This window comes from Malaclemys terrapin, chromosome 5, assembly GCF_027887155.1.
Source record: "Malaclemys terrapin pileata isolate rMalTer1 chromosome 5, rMalTer1.hap1, whole genome shotgun sequence".
Lineage (NCBI taxonomy): Eukaryota > Metazoa > Chordata > Testudines > Emydidae > Malaclemys > Malaclemys terrapin.
The window spans coordinates 50,637,493-50,655,909 of NC_071509.1; the positions used below are offsets into that span (position 1 = coordinate 50,637,493).

The window sequence follows — 18,417 nt, forward strand, 5'->3', positions numbered from 1 at the left end:
CTATTCCTCAGCAGCATCTTAGACTCATTCATACCATTATCAAAGGTAAAGTTTTAAATCCTGTGCCCCTCCCCCCAGCAATTTTTTTGAAAACTAAAAAGGAAAAACGTTTGCAACAGCAGTTGTCTTTCTATTATGTTTTTTTCCCTAAATTTTATTATAAGAGACTAAAGTAAATTTTCCTGCTCAGATTATTTTAAAATATCTGAAAATAGGGGGTTCTCTTATGGTCATTACCAGAAAATTTTTAGGCATTAAGAACACTTAACATTTATATAGCAGTCATCATCTTCAAGTTAATTTATTATCATAATTTATACACAAAATATAATTTTAGAGAAAATATTTACAGTAAGGGCATGATCCTGCAAGATGATGAGCACTATAGTCCCAGTCCAGCCAGGTATTTAAGCATGTGTGTAAATCTTTGCAGAATCAGGACCTAAACTGGTAACTAACTGCTAAAAATATTTAGCTTAGTTTGAAAGAAGCTCTAAGTCACTGATTAATATAATGTTTAAAATATATATTAAATAAGATGTCTCAAGATAAGAGTAAAAAATACCAAGTTGTTTTTGTACTAGGCAGCTTTGTTAGATTAAAACAGTTACTTAACGATCTTGCATTTATTGTTTGAGACGTGTTGCAGATGTACATTATACTGTAGGTATGTGAACACTTTGTGCATTGGTTTTGGAGAATTTTTCCCTACTGGTACCCACAGGAGCAGCCCCGCCCACAGCAGAACTCCTTGTTCTTCAAGTGAGTGTATAAAGGGCAAAGGTGCCCCACCTATCCTCCAGTTCCTTCACACCAGAACCCAATGGTAGACTCTGATGCATCAGGGAAGGAGGATGGGTCATGGAATGGACATATGCCTCAAATCCTGAAGAACAAACTGTTACAAGAAGGTTAAGTAACCGTTTTTTCTTCTTCAGGTGTCCATTACACTGTAGATGACTCCATGGTCCACATTCTCAGGTAACAGCTTGGGAATCTCTTCTGAAGAGGGACTTTAGGGACTGCCTCACCTATATTTGCATCTTCCCTTGAAGTGGGCAGACAGTGTGTAATGTATGGTGGAAATATAGACCGAGGACCTATTGCTGCTCTACAAATGTCTAGAGTGGGGATGTGCACCAGAAACACAGCTAACGCAGAATGTGCTCTGAAGTGCATACTGAGACTATCAGGAGATGTTACTCTCTTAGAATATGAGCCATTGCAACACAGCTGGTGATCCATTTGGAGGGCGTCTAAGGCTACATCTACACTAGCAACTATAAACAGTTCCATGCACATGGTTATGCCATAACCCTCTTATTATCCACACCTAAACCTCAGAAGCACTTGTCAGAAGGCATGAATACACAGCAAATAAGCTACCTGCTTGAGGAGGGTGGGTAAGTACATGCCTCAGTCTGTGGCACGGCCCCATACCCATGCCAGTTTGCGGTGTGGACAGGGGTAAGAGGCACGTACCACGTTTTGAGTTTAAATAGTCCTCTGCACCAAGTTACACAATGCACTGAACCCCTTTCTTCCCGACCCTTACCCAATCCATAAAGGTCACTGTCCCCCCATTTTCACTACTAGTAGTGAGCTGCACTTTTCACACCAGGACAGCTTTCTGCTGCACTCTTTTGATCAATAAAGGTGAACCTGGATCCTGCTTTGGAAAGAGCTGACCTAGCCTGCCAGGTGCTGGTCAATGTGTGGTTGAAGCACACAGTCTTTCAAGACTTCTCCTGGAGCGGCAGGAACATACACCTATACCAGGAAATTCCACTGAGGCTGGAGCAAGAGGGTACTGAGACCAGTGCCGGGAATGCATCAAGCACCTGAGGCTTCTGTACAGGAGGGCAAAAGACTCCAACAATCTCTCATCGTACATGTCCCCTCTATGATGAATGGGATCAGGTGCTGTCAAGGGCTCCCAGTACACAGCCTAAAGTTGCTCACAACTCCCTCCTCAACCCTACCTCATTGTCTGATGGAATGTCAATGAGGGCCAGGGTAAAGAGACAGTAGGGAGCATAGTGGATACCCTGGAAGACCCGGAGGACAAGCAGCATGTTTCTGCACCTCTACTTGGAGAAGCAACCCCTTGACAAACCTGAGGAGGACATTGAGCCATGACAGGAACCAGAACCTAAGGCTTGTAAGTTAAAATGGAGCCCCACCCTCCCTGCCAATAGCCCCTCTTGCACTGTGCTATATTCCTGATTTTAACCACAGCCCACACTCTGCTTCAACCCTTCAACAGTCCCTGAGAAAGACCAGGGTTTAAATCAATAATTTTATTGCATTCCGATGAATCACTATTACGCATTTGGCAGAAGCTTTTGAACAAATTATCAATGAACAATCATTGTGTCCGTGTCTGTGGATTTCTTAGCTAGCACACAGGCAGTGATGGGCCCAGGGGAGTTTGGACCAAGGGAAGGGAGGGGACAAGTTTAGAAAGTTCCCAGCTCGGGATGGGACTGTTGTAGAAATCTTACAGTAGTTTGTCTAAAATCATTAACAGCTGTTTTTTGTCCCATGGAAGATTATAGTTTCAGTGCATCTCATACCCACACCAATTTTACTGTCCCCTTACAAATGGGAGCCATGCACAAAGTGTGGGGGATAGCTGAGGTGGAGTGGAGGGAACACTTTGGTTGACTGAGGAAAAGTTATATGCAGTGTTCTTGTAGCAATGTCAGTCCCACGATATTAGAGAGACAAGGTGGGTGAGATAATATTGTGACATTGTACTCCATATTCTTTATGGAAATATGCTTATGATTTGGATATTACATTACTGAGATGTACTTTATTCAAGTTGGGTCTTGTAGGATATCATTGGAAAGGTTACAATTTACTGAATGTGATTATCCAATTTGTATGCATGTATCATTTCTGTATCTAAAGTTAGGAATATGGACTATGTAACCACTACAACTGGGTGTGTATTGGGAAAACACCCACCAGACAACAGGCCATCAAATTTGATGAGCCATCAGGAGGGCACAACAAAACCATGAAGATTCTAATCTCTCTCCCTCCTGGGAGGTGTCCGGGACATAACTGTGACACTACTAGGTCAGGTGGTCTTGTCACCTGATAGTAAACATTACCTAGGACTTCTTGTAACTTTCCACTGGAAGGGAAGGGGAGGTCAAGTTTGGGAAACAAAGGATTCCTGCCTTATGTAAATCCTATTTAAGGTTGGGGAGGAAGGCAAATGGGATGACTCCTCTCCATGGCCTGTCTGCCCAAGAAGAAAGACTGCTAAAACCACCTGAAAGAAAGGCGGGGGGGAGTCCAGACTGAGACGGGGATCCAGTCTGAAAAGAAATATAACTGGAACTCTGAACCACAGATACTTTGCAACCTGTCTAAAATAACATTTAGGGTAAGAAAGTACATTTTGTAACCTGTTTCTTAAGTATTTTGAGCTAACCTTGCGGGTTTTGTTTTATTTGCTTAGTAATCTGCTTTGTTCTGTTATCTCTTACATTCAGTTAAAATGCACCTTTTGTACTTAATAAACTTATTTTGTTTATTATTGAACCCAGTTTATGAAATTTCTAACTGAGAGAGGGGGGCAACCCATCACAAATACCTTTTATTGGACCAACCACTGATGGTGACAGAGACAAGCTTTCAAGCTGACACAGAGCTCTTCTTCAGGTCTGGGAAACTAAATCAAAGTGTCACTGCTAAATACAGGACTTGAACATGATTATTTAGCATAAATAGTTAACACACATTTCAAAGGACCATTCAAGGTAAAGTGGCCTGTTAACTCTCCTCCAGTCATACAGGGCGGGGAGAAGCCAGTGGGGGGTGGGTGGGAGGGCGGTTCTTAGAGGGATATAAATTGCTATAATAAGCAATATTAGTGTCTCTATTCAGTCCATGAGGGGATTTTCAGTGTCTAGCAGAGTTATGAATTTAAGCTCAAGGCTCGTCTTTTGAAAGCGCTGTGCGGGTTTCTTTGGAGGATGAGGACTGATATGTCTGAAGGATCCTCTGTTGAAGAGTCCCACACCCTAAGCTTTGAGGAGATGGATGCAAACTTTTGCTTGTGCTTCTGAGGCCAGGGCTCCAATTCCCTGGCCTTCAAAGAGGAGGATACCAGAGACAGGGATTTTCTGCAGCCTCTTTCAGCTGATGCAGCCAAGGGAGCACTATGGGAAGGAATCTTTGAAGAGCTTCCCTTAGATGACTGAGAGGGCTCCAAAGCTGATCTAAATATATACCAGAGGCACTCCTCCAGCAGCTTTTTCCTAGTCTTGAAGCTGTGACAGATAGAGCACCTATCTCTGATATGGCCCTCACCCAAAACACTTGAGGCAGCAGAGGCAAGGGTCACTAACAGGCATAGACTTTTTGCAGCCTGCATAAAGTCTGAACCCCAGCAGACTTTGACATATGCTCCCCACCCCAGTAGGCTGGGTCCAAAGACTTGACAGACTGGAAAAAGGATAAAAGAAGGACTAAATCAAAAGAAATCAACTTAAACTTATAAAACTAGAAGAAAAGAAAATGAAAAGTCAGAACTTTTTGAGTACCACTAGGTAGATCAAATAATTGTTCACATGGAACACCAATGTATTGATCAAGGATGGTAAGACGGTACTGGAAGAGGGACAGAGTGTCTCCACCCTTTATACCCTTATTCACAGCACGAGGAGCTCAGCGGTAGGCAAGGCCACTCCTTAAGTTTTTGCTAGGAAAAAGTCTCCAGCACCAATGCACTAGGAGCTTACACACCACACTTACAGTGCAGTGCACATATGCAAGCCATCAAAGAAGACAGAACCTTGTTAATGAAGATACGTAGAAGTTAAATCTAGTCTCAAAATGAGTTCAAGGTGGTACACATTTACCTGCATGAACTGAAATGATGCTTCAAAGTCTTCTACAGGATACATTTTTACTCTGAAAAACTTCATCCCCATAATTAAGCTGATGATACTTTGCACTACGTGAGGACTCTGTTCCTTCTGCCGCAGTTCCTTTAATTCAGTGACAAACTTCTTCCTAACAGCCTGAAATCTGGATAATTTACACACATAGCAAACATTGATATTGCTTAGTTCAGTTTACATTATTTCTATTTTACACATATTTTTCAAGTAACTTTATCTGACAATGATATAGTAGCTACAGTTAAAGAGACACAGTTAAGGTAGACAGATTTTAGTTCTTGTATTCGATGTCTAGATACTATGGTGATTAGCATATTAGAGAACATATGTAGGCAGAGCAATAACATTTGAGGGATGTCAGCTTTCTATCTACTCCTTCTATATACCTAAAAAATGGCAGCATCCTTTTAAAAATCTTCCTGATGCATAGTTTTGTTGAACAAATGAGCACTTAGCTATTTTAAAATTACAATTACACTCACCGCCTTTACACAAAAATATCTAAGGCATGTCTTTGTAACTGTGTACAGATAGCATTTTTCTCATTTGAGTTGTATCTGTTCCATTCTTTGGAGGAGGAAATATAATGTAATTTACAAAAAGCTGGCCAAAGAGAGAGGATACCTATGCATTTCACTACTTTACAGGGTGCAAGCATGGAGCAGATAGGCAAACCTGAGAATAAAGCCTGAATACACAATTACATCAAATGTACCTATAATGCAAGATACACTGGAAGGTCTTTTTTTTTTTTTTAATTAAACGTATTAGCTTTGAAAATATTTCTTAAATGTCTAATCCGTAAAATCTTATTAAATGATAGCAATACACAATATGCATCTCATTAAGTTATGAGCCATTAACACTAGTAACAACTCTTAAAAACTCCAATTTTATTTCAACCTTCATTGGACAGACTTAGAATTGTACTCAAGATAATGAGAGAGACTAGTAATGAGAGAGGAAAGTGCCATACTGAAGGAAGCACTGTGCAATAGAAAGATGTATAATTTATGTTTCAAGGAAAGGACAGCATTTCTTATTTTGTTAGACTATGGGAAAGATGCACAACGTGTCTGCTATGCCAAATGTTTGATTAGTAGCTGACTACTTATGTACAACTACAGAAAAGCTTCCAGTTTGCTAGCATTATTAATAAACGTGCTGTAAGTAGTAGTCAGGGAGGAAAGTTTTACCTTTTGGAGGAAAAAAAAAAAAAAGAGGGAAAAGGAAGAGGTGAAATATCAAGCTTACTTTGATTGAGCAAGAACCCCTATCACTTCTGCATATAAATCTGCAATAATATGCACATTCCCAGTGTTGGTTCCTGAATACCTAAGGGAGAAAAAAGAAAAGAACAAGGATGTGCTTTTAGAAAATATTATTTGAATGTATCAGTGTGCTCAGCAGTATACAAAACATAAAAGCTGCTCCATGCAATGAGGAATTACCAATCTGAATAAAAAGACAATACCTCACTGGGAACTTTTTCAGACCTACGTTCTGTTTTTAAGTTTAAAAATGGATAACATCTGACCTGGTGTAGGTTAATTTTGGTAGGCTTACTGGATGCAATACATTTTGAGGAGGAACTGTATACAGTACTCTACATGGGAAGAGTTTATTTATGTAACCTGACCACGACCTCCTATTTTTCTTGCCCTTATTGTACAAATTAAGCTGTATATTTTAAGACAAACAAGATAAGCTTTCTATTGTACACAGCTGTCTTCTTTAAACAGTCATACTTTTTAGCTTCAAAAATCAATATTAATTATGTTTTTTGTGCATTATCCCCAAATTCATTAGGTGTGAGGCAATCAGAACAGAAAACCTATGCAGTCAGTCTGAAAACAGCCTGATGACAAAGCACTGTGAATTAAAACAAAAACATTATGTGTATGAATTTAACTTGACTTACCCTTCCTTGTGTTTAAAGTGCTTAAAAGCCAAATTCAGAACTTCATGTACTAAAGGATCTGGCACTGGATGAACAGGTATCTGAAATATAGATATCATTTCACTTTATTATATCAGTACATAAATACCACTATGCTATGCCCCTTAGAAATATTCAAGAATAGATTAGGAGGCAGATCCTGAGATGGTGTAACTGTCACAGTTCCACTGACTTCAGTGGAGCTATGACAATTGAAACCAGGTGAGGTTCTGTGCCTAGATATTCAAGCACTATGACTCCACATCAGTGATGTGTGGCATTCTGTTAAATAATTTGACTAATGAGTTTAAGTAACCAAAAATGATAATAAAAAATTAAGTGATTACATCATTATGTGCATATCATGAATAGCTATGAGTCTAGATTAACTGTTTCATTTCAGACCTCACTAACTGATGTGGTCTGACTATTCCAGATTTAATCTCAAATGTAGGGTAAAGATATTAATGTCAGCGAAAGGAGGCCAAAGATATCAGTTTAAAAGCTCATCCATATGGTTAAGAGGAAAGAGAAAAAGCAAGAACAGAAAAGAGGAGTTTATGCCCAGTTTGTACCACATCAAAGGAGGTGACATAACTGAGTAAGGAAATGATTGAACACTGGCCCCAAATGCACAGCCCACCTTTGCCCAGTGTGTATGTGGGTTTTGTTTTGTTTTAAAATAACTGTCAAAAATCATGTTTATGAAGCTTTTGAAGATTAAAGTATTTTATAAGTACCGTACATCAGAGTGGCCACGCACACATCAATTCCTTCCTAAGAATAACACAGATTTGGTGTAGAGATCAGGTACAAACACATCTAAGTAGGCCAATCTCACAGTGGTTCTGTTTAATACCACATAAAAGGTGAAGAGGTTGAATATTTTGTGTTCAATGGAAGAGCTTTGCTTTTTAGCCTATCAGCTATGTTTTCATTTTGCCTCCTAAGAGTCAGCACCTAAAAAGAGCCAAATATATTCTTTAAAAGGTCATTTTTGTTCTGGATGTACACCCACTTTTTACTACTTACTTAACTAATCAAATCACATTACATTACTTTAGAGTAGCAGCCGTGTTAATCTGTATCCGCAAAAAGAACAGGAGTACTTGTGGCACCTTAGAGACTAACAAATTTATTAGAGCATAAGCTTTCGTGGACTACAGCCCACTTCTTCGGTGGACTACAGCCCACTTCTTCGGATGCATATCCGAAGAAGTGGGCTGTAGTCCACGAAAGCTTATGCTCTAATAAATTTGTTAGTCTCTAAGGTGCCACAAGTACTCCTGTTCTTTTTACATTACTTTAAATATTTAAATAGGCTGGCTTTGTCAAATAATTACATTTTCAAAGACTAATAAGAGTAAGTTATTTTTATTTCAGAAGTATCCTCCTCCACCACCACCAACCCCCCCCCCCCACACACACACACACACACAATCCCACAAAAAAAGAATTTTATGATTCAACTACAGAGAATGGAACACACCTCTCTGTCCTGGGACTTTCCTCCTGTAAGATTTTCTGTTATTATATTTTATGAATAAATGTGAAGTTCAAACTAATACAAATAATATCAAGTGTTAGCATGCAGCCAACTCTCTTCTGTGAAGTAGTAGGTTCATGCTTGCTGATATTGATGCTACTGAGAATGGACAAAAATGAAGGTTACTTTACCTGTAACTGGAGTTCTTTGAGATGGACACTGCATTTTCACACTTGGGTTGCACCAGCCGGTGCAACCTTCTAATAGCAGTACCTGTTTAAGCACTCACACTCTCTCCTACCCCTTCCAATAGCATTTCCGAACACTCAGAGGGTGAGGCTATAGAAGGGGGTCAGATGCCCTCTGCTGCCTCAATTCCTTCTACTGCTCCACGGCCTAGAGTCAAGTTCTGTTAGGACTCAGTGGAGTACTAATATTCACGCTCTCTACCCACTCTCCCCTCTTCCTCCGAGTTCTTAAAAATCTTGACTTTAAGAAGAATGTTACTTTTTGGGTACTTTGTTGATTTAGCGTACCTACAGCAGATTGAATCCTGAGGAGCCTCTTGCATGGCAGAAAAGCCCTACCTTCCTGTGTGTCAAGAACTGCTCATATGAAGGGAATTCTCTGTCTAAGACAGATGTGGGACTTCTTCATATTGTTCTAATCTCTCGTAGAGAGCACATGCATAACAAAGTCCTTGAGAAAACTCTTTTGAAATGTGAGTTTGAGGAGCTCATCATCTAAATAAGGGTAAACAAAAATACCTTGTCTTTTCAAACAGACTGTTACAGCAGAAAGGCATTTTGTAAAACTCTTGGGGCAGCAGATAGGCCAGAAGGAAGGTCCTTATACTGGAAGTGCATTAGCACCATAAAAGCAGAGATATTTGTGGTGACTTTGTCTGATAGAGTATCTACACAGGGATAAAAGACCCGCCGCCTGAGTCAGCTGACTCTGGCTCATGGGGCTCAGATTCCGGGGCTAAAAATCGCTGAGTAGACAATCCGGATCTAGTATGAGCCCAAATGTCTACACAGTGATTTTTCAGCCCTGGAGCCCAAGCCCTGCAACTTTGAGTCAGCTGACCCAGGCCAGATATGGGTTTCTTATCCCTGTGTAGACATACTTAGAGATACAGAAATAAGCAACCACAATAACAGATGTAAACATGTGAATCTGTGATGAAGAAACTTGTTGATTCCATAACTAACTTTGGATCTGTTAGATGAAATTTATGAAGGGATTTACCCTAATGAGCACTCTTAACTTTCAGTTTAGGATCCAATACTGACAGATCTGGAGTTAGTGAATCTCCTTAGTGTAATGTCACATCACTAACAGGTGTTTTTTTATCTTTTGCCATCTTTTTTGGAACTGAGATGGACAATCAAATGGCTTTTTTTCTCACCACTCACTTCTTGCCTCAGAAGTCAGTGGCAAAGGAGTCTCTGGTGTTTTCATTGTTGGCTCAAAGTCTGAGAACAGACTGGGTGGCAGTCATGGAACTCGATCCCAGAGCCAGACCTTCCATCACAGTACTCTTTTTCTTCAAGCTAGCTGTACAAGCTGCTGACACTCATCTTTTTAACTTGTGCTGGAATCCCTTAGAGTTATCAATTCCAAGCAGCTTTGCCAGCAAAGCTTCTTGAACCAAGGGGGCTTGCTGTCTGTTTAAATGCTCCTTACATGCTCTCTGAGTGAACATACTGTAGATAGAACAAATCAAATAAGAGTGGTCCTCACCAAGACATGCCAAGCATCTGACATGGGTGTCCAATTCCAGGAATACTATCAGGCAAGATGCACACCTCTTAAAACTGGATTTCTTTGCCTTTGGATCTGCCATTTAGCCAGTAGATGGAACTGATTTTAACAACTATTTAACTACACTAAAAATAACAATTGACCTAAATAACTAATTATTCTTATCCTAATTATACTAACTATACTAAAAGTGAAAAGCTATCCAAGTCACTAAAAAGTCTTGAGAGAAGACTCTGGATACAAGACATCTGGAGACATCCATATCTGTCTGCTGCTGTAGTTGGAAGGAACAGAGATGGCAGCGGGCAACACATCCCCTTATCCTCAGAATGTTTGGGAACTTTGAGGGGAAGGATAAGATGGTCATGCAAGTACTCTAATGGGTGCTGCTACGAGAACATTCCAACATCTCAGCTGCACCAGCCACCACAACTCATCAGTGGGAATATGTGGAGAACACTCAAAGAAGAATTATGTTTCCTCATTCTGACTTCATCAATGTGAATCTGGAACCTTTTCATACATGCCCACAAAGGGGCTTTTCAATACAGAACTTTGGTGTGCACTGCTAGTCACATCCCCATAGTCCAAACTGTGGGTCAGTGCAGACATGCCCTCTAAGAGATTTCAATAGAGAAGGTATAAGGAAGGGATGCGGAGCTGAGGAGAGAGCAAGGAGGAGAGGCTGAAAGCTTTGTGCAGCTGGAAGAATGACTAACATCACATGTACTCATCCTGTGCTGGCCTGAGTTTTACATAAAAAAAACTTGAAGTAGACGACTGAAAAATGTGGATGTTAACAATTACAAACAAAAAAGATTAACAGCAAGCACACACTTTGTAGAGGCTAAAGAGCTTACCTGTTTTAGAACTTCTACTAAAACTAAACAAAAAATGAAATCTACAGCTAAGTCCCTCCTTTCAAGTAGATAATCTCTCTCACGCTGTTGCTCATCCCTAAAAGAAGAAATGAAGAATAAACATTACATGTAGGACTGAATTCAGATATATATTATAAGAGTTACATATTAGTGCTTGGTTGGTTGTTTTAAAGTAAAAAATAGCCAGATATGTATCCAATACAGTGCATAGCAGGGCCAGCTCCAGCTTTTTTGCTGCCCCAAGTGGCGGGAAAAAAAAAAAAGAGAGAGAAACTCGATTGAGCTGCTGCCGAAGTGCCGCCGAAGAGGACGAGAGGGAGTGAAGGAACCACCGCTGAATTGCCGCCAAAGAGCTGGACGTGCTGCCCCAATCACGGATGGAGTGCCACCCCTTTCTTTTGGCCACCCCAGGCACCTGCTTCCTTCGCTGGTGCCTGGAGCCGGCCCTGATGCATGGTTAGGAAATAATTTGAGGTTTGGGGGGCAGCAGGATTTTTTTTTGTTTTGGTATAGTTTCAGGAGGTCAGAAAATCTTTCTGATTTTTTTCTTACTGCTTCCATGACTTGTCCCCTCCCCACAAAAGGTAGCAAAAAAAAAAAAAAAAAAAAAAAAAAAAAAAAACCACCACACAACCCACCCTCCAGAGGATATGAACTAGTTAGGAATCACTTCAGAGTGCATCAACACTGCTCCTTAAATTAGCCCTAGGAATCATTAAGTTATTCAAGGCGTTACTTCTTCCCAGGCCAAAAATCTGAGAAACTTTAGCCTCTGCTGATCCAGGAAATAAGAGACCAAAATATGAAATATTTTGTTATCCAAAACGTGTAACTAGACTTTTATAGCAATAAGCATACGAACCAAATGTTGATTTGCGCGGGGGGGGGGGGGGGGAGGGAGATGCAATGACACTTACCCCTTAGATTTTGTGCTAGATCGAGGTCTGTATTCATAAGATTCATCTTCAGTTCCATTTTGACGCCTGTACCAGTCAAACAAGGTGCGTAGTAAGGAGGGGAGACAATGCTCTGCTACTGAGCTCATAGAGCTTATCAACTGGAAAGATAAAAAAGGTACATTGGTTCATGATAAGATTTATAATTTAGTTACTTTCAAATCATTCTCTCTTCTAGATGTATTAATACTGTCTGAATAGTTCTATGTTATGTTAGAGTAATTTTTGTACAAAATAATCTTTATGTTCATTCAAGGGAATTTCTGTAATCACAACATTCTAAATCAAACAATGAAAAACGTATTATAAAGAAACAAGCAAATATTGCCTAAAGTTAACCTGGAGCTTTGAAATACTCTATATAGGCAACCATGCTAAAAACTAACTAGAAGATGCTAGATATATTAAAATAATCTACCTGAATGTCGTCATGAAGCAAATTCATATTTAAAGCACACAATTATTTCACAATATAAATTATGGAAAAGTGATATTCTTCCCAATGTGTTTATGCACACACTTCTCTTCAGAAGTCTTATGAGGCTTTGTCAGGGTTTTTCAGGGTAGAGGTTTGTGGCTCCAGATAAAGTGGCTACTGGAGCGCTTCTAGATGAGGCATAGTCAGATGAACCAGCTCCAAGCAGACTAAGATCATTTTAAGTTTAACTTGAGGTTTCCTAGATCTCTGGGTTTATTTGCAAAATATGACTTGCAAATAGCACACTCCTCAGTGATGTGCCCCTCATCTAGGCAAATTAAGCACCTACCCTGCCCATCATTTAAGAGAATTATTGTCACAGGACCTAACCAGATCAGCTACAACATCACCGGCTCATTCACCTGCACGTCCACCAATGTTATATATGCCATCATATGCCAGCAATGCCCCTCTGCTATGTACATTGGCCAAACTGGACAGTCACTACGCAAGAGGATAAATGGACACAAGTCAGATATCAGGAATGGCAATATACAAAAACCTGTAGGAGAACACTTCAACCTCCCTGGCCACACAATAGCAGATGTAAAGGTAGCCATCTTACAGCAAAAAAACTTCAGGACCAGACTCCAAAGAGAAACTGCTGAGCTCCAGTTCACTTGCAAATTTGACACCATCAGATCAGGATTAAACAAAGACTGTGAATGGCTATCCAACTACAGAAGCAGTTTCTCCTCCCTTGGTGTTCACACCTCAACTGCTAGCAGAGCACCTCACCCTCCCTGATTGAACTAACCTCGTTATCTCCACACTGATTTATATCTGCCTCTGGAGATTTCCATTACTTGCATCTGAAGAAGTGAGGTTCTTACCCACGAAAGCTTATGCTCCCAATACTTCTGTTAGTCTCAAAGGTGCCACAGGACCCTCTGTTGCTTGTCTCACAAAGTGGGCAGTTTTTGCAACCTGGGGATGAGTTCAGTTTTGACTGAACCAGTACTGACAGTACTTCCCAAGTAAACAAACAAGAATAGTCTCTTCAAAAAGAAAACAAAAGGAAACGCTGTAAAATTCCAACATTAACCTAATTAGCAAATACTCAACTGCTAATTACATAAAATGTAGAGGCAGCCACTGAGAGCTCCAATTTGTAGCCATGAGCAGAGAGAAGGAACAGAGGGAAAGTTGGAACACACTTGCCCTTTATGCCCTCAGCTGGAGGCACCAGGACACTAAGGGTGCATGAGTCATCCAATCAGGTACTCCTGATCATAAGTCTCTAGCTCGAGTACATGGGACACATGCGCACCAACAGTGGAATAGATATATGTGGACTTGCACTCAAAGAAGGAAGAAGTTTTCCACTGGCACACTTTCTTCCTTTTCCTTTCTGATCATTGGTCAATGCCAGTGATTGGAAAGTTTTATTTAAAAACTTTTCTATTGGTCCAAAGTATTACTAAAGTCATTTTTGCAAACAGGGGCTGCTAACAGGGAGTTTCGCAAGGGAGTTCTCCAGGTGAAGGAGCCGCAATACAGCACCCTTGGGGTAAGTGACTGTCTGTAGTGTATGTTTGTTTGTGTTTGGGGGTTACTTGCTGTGTGCTGAGCTTGTGTTTGTCTGTCTGTTTGGTTGGTTGGTTGGTTGTTTGAAGGACCGTGTGCTGTGGCTGGCAGTTGGAAGCTGTGAGCTTCAAAGGAAGGTCTGAAAGCTAGAAGCCTCTGGTAATTGGCTGAGCCTTAATCAGTGGGTGGGGCATTCATACAGGCCAGGGCTTTATAAAGCAGGGCACAAGCGACCAGGGGCTGCTAACAGGGAGTTTCGCAAGGGAGTTTGGGAAGGGAGCGGGAAACCTATAAACCAACTACATTCAAAACTTCTTGCTTAAACAACCCTTTCAGCGGACAGGGGGCTGCAGACAGGGGAGTCTGAGAGGGAGTTTGACAGAGGGAGGCTTACGATGGTTAGGAAGACCCACAACACCTGTGCCAGCACTGCTTCTGTCTCCTCCACCTGCCCCTGTAGCCCAACAGAGCGCCTGAGCATGGATGCTTCTACCCAGATCCTGGTGTGGTTTTGCAGAGACTGTAACTTGCAATTTCCACTTACTGATATCCAGGCTGGCGGGATCATCCAATGTGAAAGGTGCCTGCTGATGGAATCTCTCAGGCAGCAGGTGGGAGAGCTACAGGAGGAGGTGGCTAGGTTGAGGAGCATCCGAATCCACGAGCAATTCCTGGACAGTGTCCATGTGGAGACAGCTGAGGTAGCTGTCCTAGTACACAGGACTGCTGATACAGCACTGGTGGAGGAGGAGATGGCTCAGGGTGGACACTGGCAGCTGGTTACTTCTGGCAGCAGGCAGTGCTCCACCCCTGCTCCGAACCCTCCCGCCATGGTAATAGGTAACCGTTATGCTCTTCTTGATACAGGAGAGAAGGAATCACCCCCTACAGTAAAGAAGGAGAAGCCTCATACCCCTAAGGCTGGGAGGTCTGCTGCCACCACTTGCGAATAGGAAATATAGGGTAGTGGTGGTCGGAGACTCTGCTGAGGGGAACGGAGGCACCCATCTGTCGCCCTGACATTTCATCTCGGGAGGTATGCTGCCTGCCGGGGGCCCATATCCGAAATGTTACGGAGGCATTGTCGAGTATTATCTAGCCCTCTGACTACTACCCCATGCTACTCATCCATGTGGGCACAAATGATACTGTGAGGTGTGACACTGAGCGGATCAAGAGTGACTACAGGGCTCTGGGAGTACGGGTGAAAGAGTTTGGAGCACAGGTGGTATTCTCTTCGATTCTTCCTGTCAAAGGTAGGGGCCCGGGCAGAGACAGATGCATCATGGAGGTGAATGCCTGGCTGCGAAGATGGTGTCGCCAGGAGGGCTTTGGCTTCCTCAACCACGGGATGCTATTCGAGGAAGGACTGCTAGGCAGAGATGGCGTTCACCTTTCGAGGAAGGGAAAGACCCTATTTGAACACAGACTGGCTAACCTAGTGAGGAGGGCTTTAAACTAGGTTCTACGGGGACAGGTGAGCAAAGCCCACAGATAAGTGGGGAACCTGGGAGATGGGTCGGAAATAAGAGGGAGTGTGGGCTATAATGGCAGAGAGAAAGGAGGGTCAGGGCAAAACTGGGAGGCAAGATCGAACCAGTATCTTAGATGCCTATATACAAATGCAAGAAGTATGGGTAATAAGCAGGAAGAACTGGAAGTGCTAATAAATAAATACAACTATGACATTGTTGGCATCACTGAAACTTGGTGGGATAATACACATGATTGGAATGTTGGTGTGGGGATGGGTACAGCTTGCTCAGGAAGGATAGACAGGGGAAAAAGGGAGGACGTGTTGCCTTATATATTAAAAATGTACACACTTGGACTGAGGTGGAGATGGACATAGGAGTCGGAAGTGTTGAGAGTCTCTGAGTTAGGCTAAAAGGGGTAAAAAACAAGGATGATGTCATGCTAGGAGTCTTCTACAGGCCACCTAACCAGGTGGAAGAGGTGGATGAGGCTTTTTTTAAACAACTAACAAAATCATCCAAAGCCCAAGATTTGGTGGTGATGGGGGACTTCAACTATCCAGATATATGTTGGGAAAATATAACGGGGCACAGACTATCCAATAAGTTCTTGGACTGCATTGCAGACAACTTTTTATTTCAGAAGGTTGAAAAAGCTATTAAGGGGGAAGCTGTTCTAGACTTGATTTTAACAAATAGGGAGGAACTCATTGAGAATTTGAAAGTAGAAGGCAGCTTGGGTGAAAGTGATCATGAAATCAGAGTTTGCAATTCTAAGGAAGGGTAGAAGGGAGTACAGCAAAATAGAGACAATGGATTTCAGGAAGGCAGATTTTGGTAAGTTCAGAGAGCTGATAGGTAAGGTCCCATGGGAATCAAGACTGAGGGGAAAAACAACTGAGGAGAGTTGGCAGTTTTTCAAAGGGACACTATTAAGGGCCCAAAAGCAAGCTATTCCTCTGGTTAGAAAAGATAGAAAATGTGGCAAAAGACAACCTTGGCTTAACCACAAGATCTTGCATGATCTAAAAAATAAAAAGGACTCATATAAAAAATGGAAACTAGGACAGATTACAAAGGATGAATATAGGCAAACAACACAGGAATGCAGGGGCAAGATTAGAAAGGCAAAGGCACAAAATGAGCTCAAACTAGCTACGAGAATAAAGGGAAACAAGAAGACTTTTTATCAATACATTAGAAGCAAGAGGAAGACCAAAGACAGGGTAGGCCCACTGCTCAGTGAAGAGGGAGAAACAGTAACAGGAAACTTGGAAATGGACGAGATGCATAATGACTACTTTGTTTCGGTCTTCACCGAGAAGTCTGAAGGAAAGCCTATCAATATTTGTAGAGGAAACTGATTCGACTTTAGGACTAAATCAGGCCCATGATGAAGGCAGCAAGCACAGTGAGGAGAAGATAGAAAGTGTACTCTAGACTGAGAATCCTGCTAGCACAGGACAGCATTCCTCACTGCAGAACACACGTTTCTCTTTCTCTGACCAACAGTAAAGTGCACTCAGATGCACTGTAGGCTAGCACACATTGCTGATGTCAGCATATGATGTAGTCAGCAGGAGGCTTATATGCCTTTCAAATCACATTCTGCTAGGGATATAGAGTGTGTCCTGGTTCTATAACTGGGCACACCTTCCAGCATTCTCATGTGCTATGAAGGTATTCTGGCTACCTGAAGCAGAGAACGAAATGCTCCTGAAGCCCTCTTCCTCTTCCTTTGTGTGCTAGTGAGAATGACTCAATCCTGAAGAGCCCTTAGAACAGGAGTGGGCAAACTAGGGCCCGCGGGCTGGATCCGGCCCGTGAGCCGTTTGTAAGCCAGCCCGCGAGCCACACCACATGGCGTGGCCCCGCTCCGGTGCTCCAGCCGCGGGGCTGGGTTGAGGGCCGCACCACATGGCTTGACCCCGCTCCGGCCGGGGCGCTGGGTCAGGGGCTGCACCACGTGTTTCAGCCCCACTCCAGCTGGGGCGCTGGATCAGGGGCCGCATCACGTGGCTCGGCCCCGCTCCGTCCAGGGAGCTGAGTCGGGGGCCATACCACGTGGCTTGGCCCTGCTCCAACGTGCCAGCCAGGGCGCAGGGTTGGGGCCGCACCACGTGGCTCAGCCCACTCTGGCCAGGGCACTGGGTCGGGGACCGTACCACGCAGCATGGCCACACTCCGGCCAGGGCACTGGGTCGGGACTGCACCACGCGGCTCCTGGAAACCACAGCATGGCCCCACTCTGGTTCCTACACGCTCCAATGGGAGCTGCAGGGGCAGTGCCTGCAGCTGGGGCAGCGTGCAGAGCCTCCTGGCTGTGCCTCTGCATAGGTGCCGGAGAAGGGACAGGCCACTGCTTCTGGGAGCTGCTTGAGGTAAGCGCTGCTTGAAGCCTGCACCCCCAGAGCCTCTCCCCACACCCCAATCCCCTGCCCCAGCCCTGATCCTCCTCCTGCTCTCCAAACCCCTCAATCCCAGCCAGAGCACCCTCCTACACCACAAACTCCTCATCCCCAGCCCCACCCCAACTCCAATTTTGTGAGCATTCATGGGCCACCATAAAATTTCTATTCCCCGATGTGGCTCTCGGGCCAAAAAGTTTGCCCACCCCTGCCTTAAAAGGACTGTGGATAACAGTGGTCAATGGAAAAGGCCCCAAATAAAATTTTGCTAGTGCTAGTGTTAGAAAAACACCAAAAGTTCAGGATTAAATAGGATTCCTATGATAAACAAAAAAGGCAAGTAAACAAAACTATGTTAATTTCAAGCTGCATTAGCAACAAGGAGGAAACAATATTTCTTAAAATAAAATAAAAATGTTTTGAAGTGTGCAGGGGATAAATAAGAACAATGAATCAACTATAAAAAGTAGTTGGTAATGTAACACCTCTTCAGATAGCTTCTTTATAACATGCCTTAAATAACAGGAATATTTAAATACTTTAATATTCAAATTTTTCACATTTTAGAAATGCTGCAG

At 42.6% G+C, this 18,417-nt stretch overlaps 1 protein-coding gene across 15 annotated transcripts in view; it reads right to left on the bottom strand.

Annotated features, from left to right (window-relative positions):
• The window catches only part of FRYL (FRY like transcription coactivator), a 397,117-nt gene that overhangs the window by 198,621 nt on the left and 180,079 nt on the right, over positions 1–18,417 (bottom strand). For all 15 annotated transcript variants that reach the window (XR_008445036.1, XR_008445037.1, XM_054029368.1 and 12 more), the window contains 5 exons: positions 11,913–12,052; positions 10,975–11,071; positions 6,844–6,923; positions 6,177–6,257; positions 4,881–5,049 (listed from right to left, as the gene is read on the bottom strand). Coding sequence is in view for 13 of the 15 variants with exons in the window: in XM_054029368.1 (XP_053885343.1) it covers positions 4,881–5,049; positions 6,177–6,257; positions 6,844–6,923; positions 10,975–11,071; positions 11,913–12,052 (567 nt within the window). In the remaining 2 variants the exon portion in view is untranslated. The remainder of the gene's footprint in view (positions 1–4,880; positions 5,050–6,176; positions 6,258–6,843; positions 6,924–10,974; positions 11,072–11,912; positions 12,053–18,417) is intronic.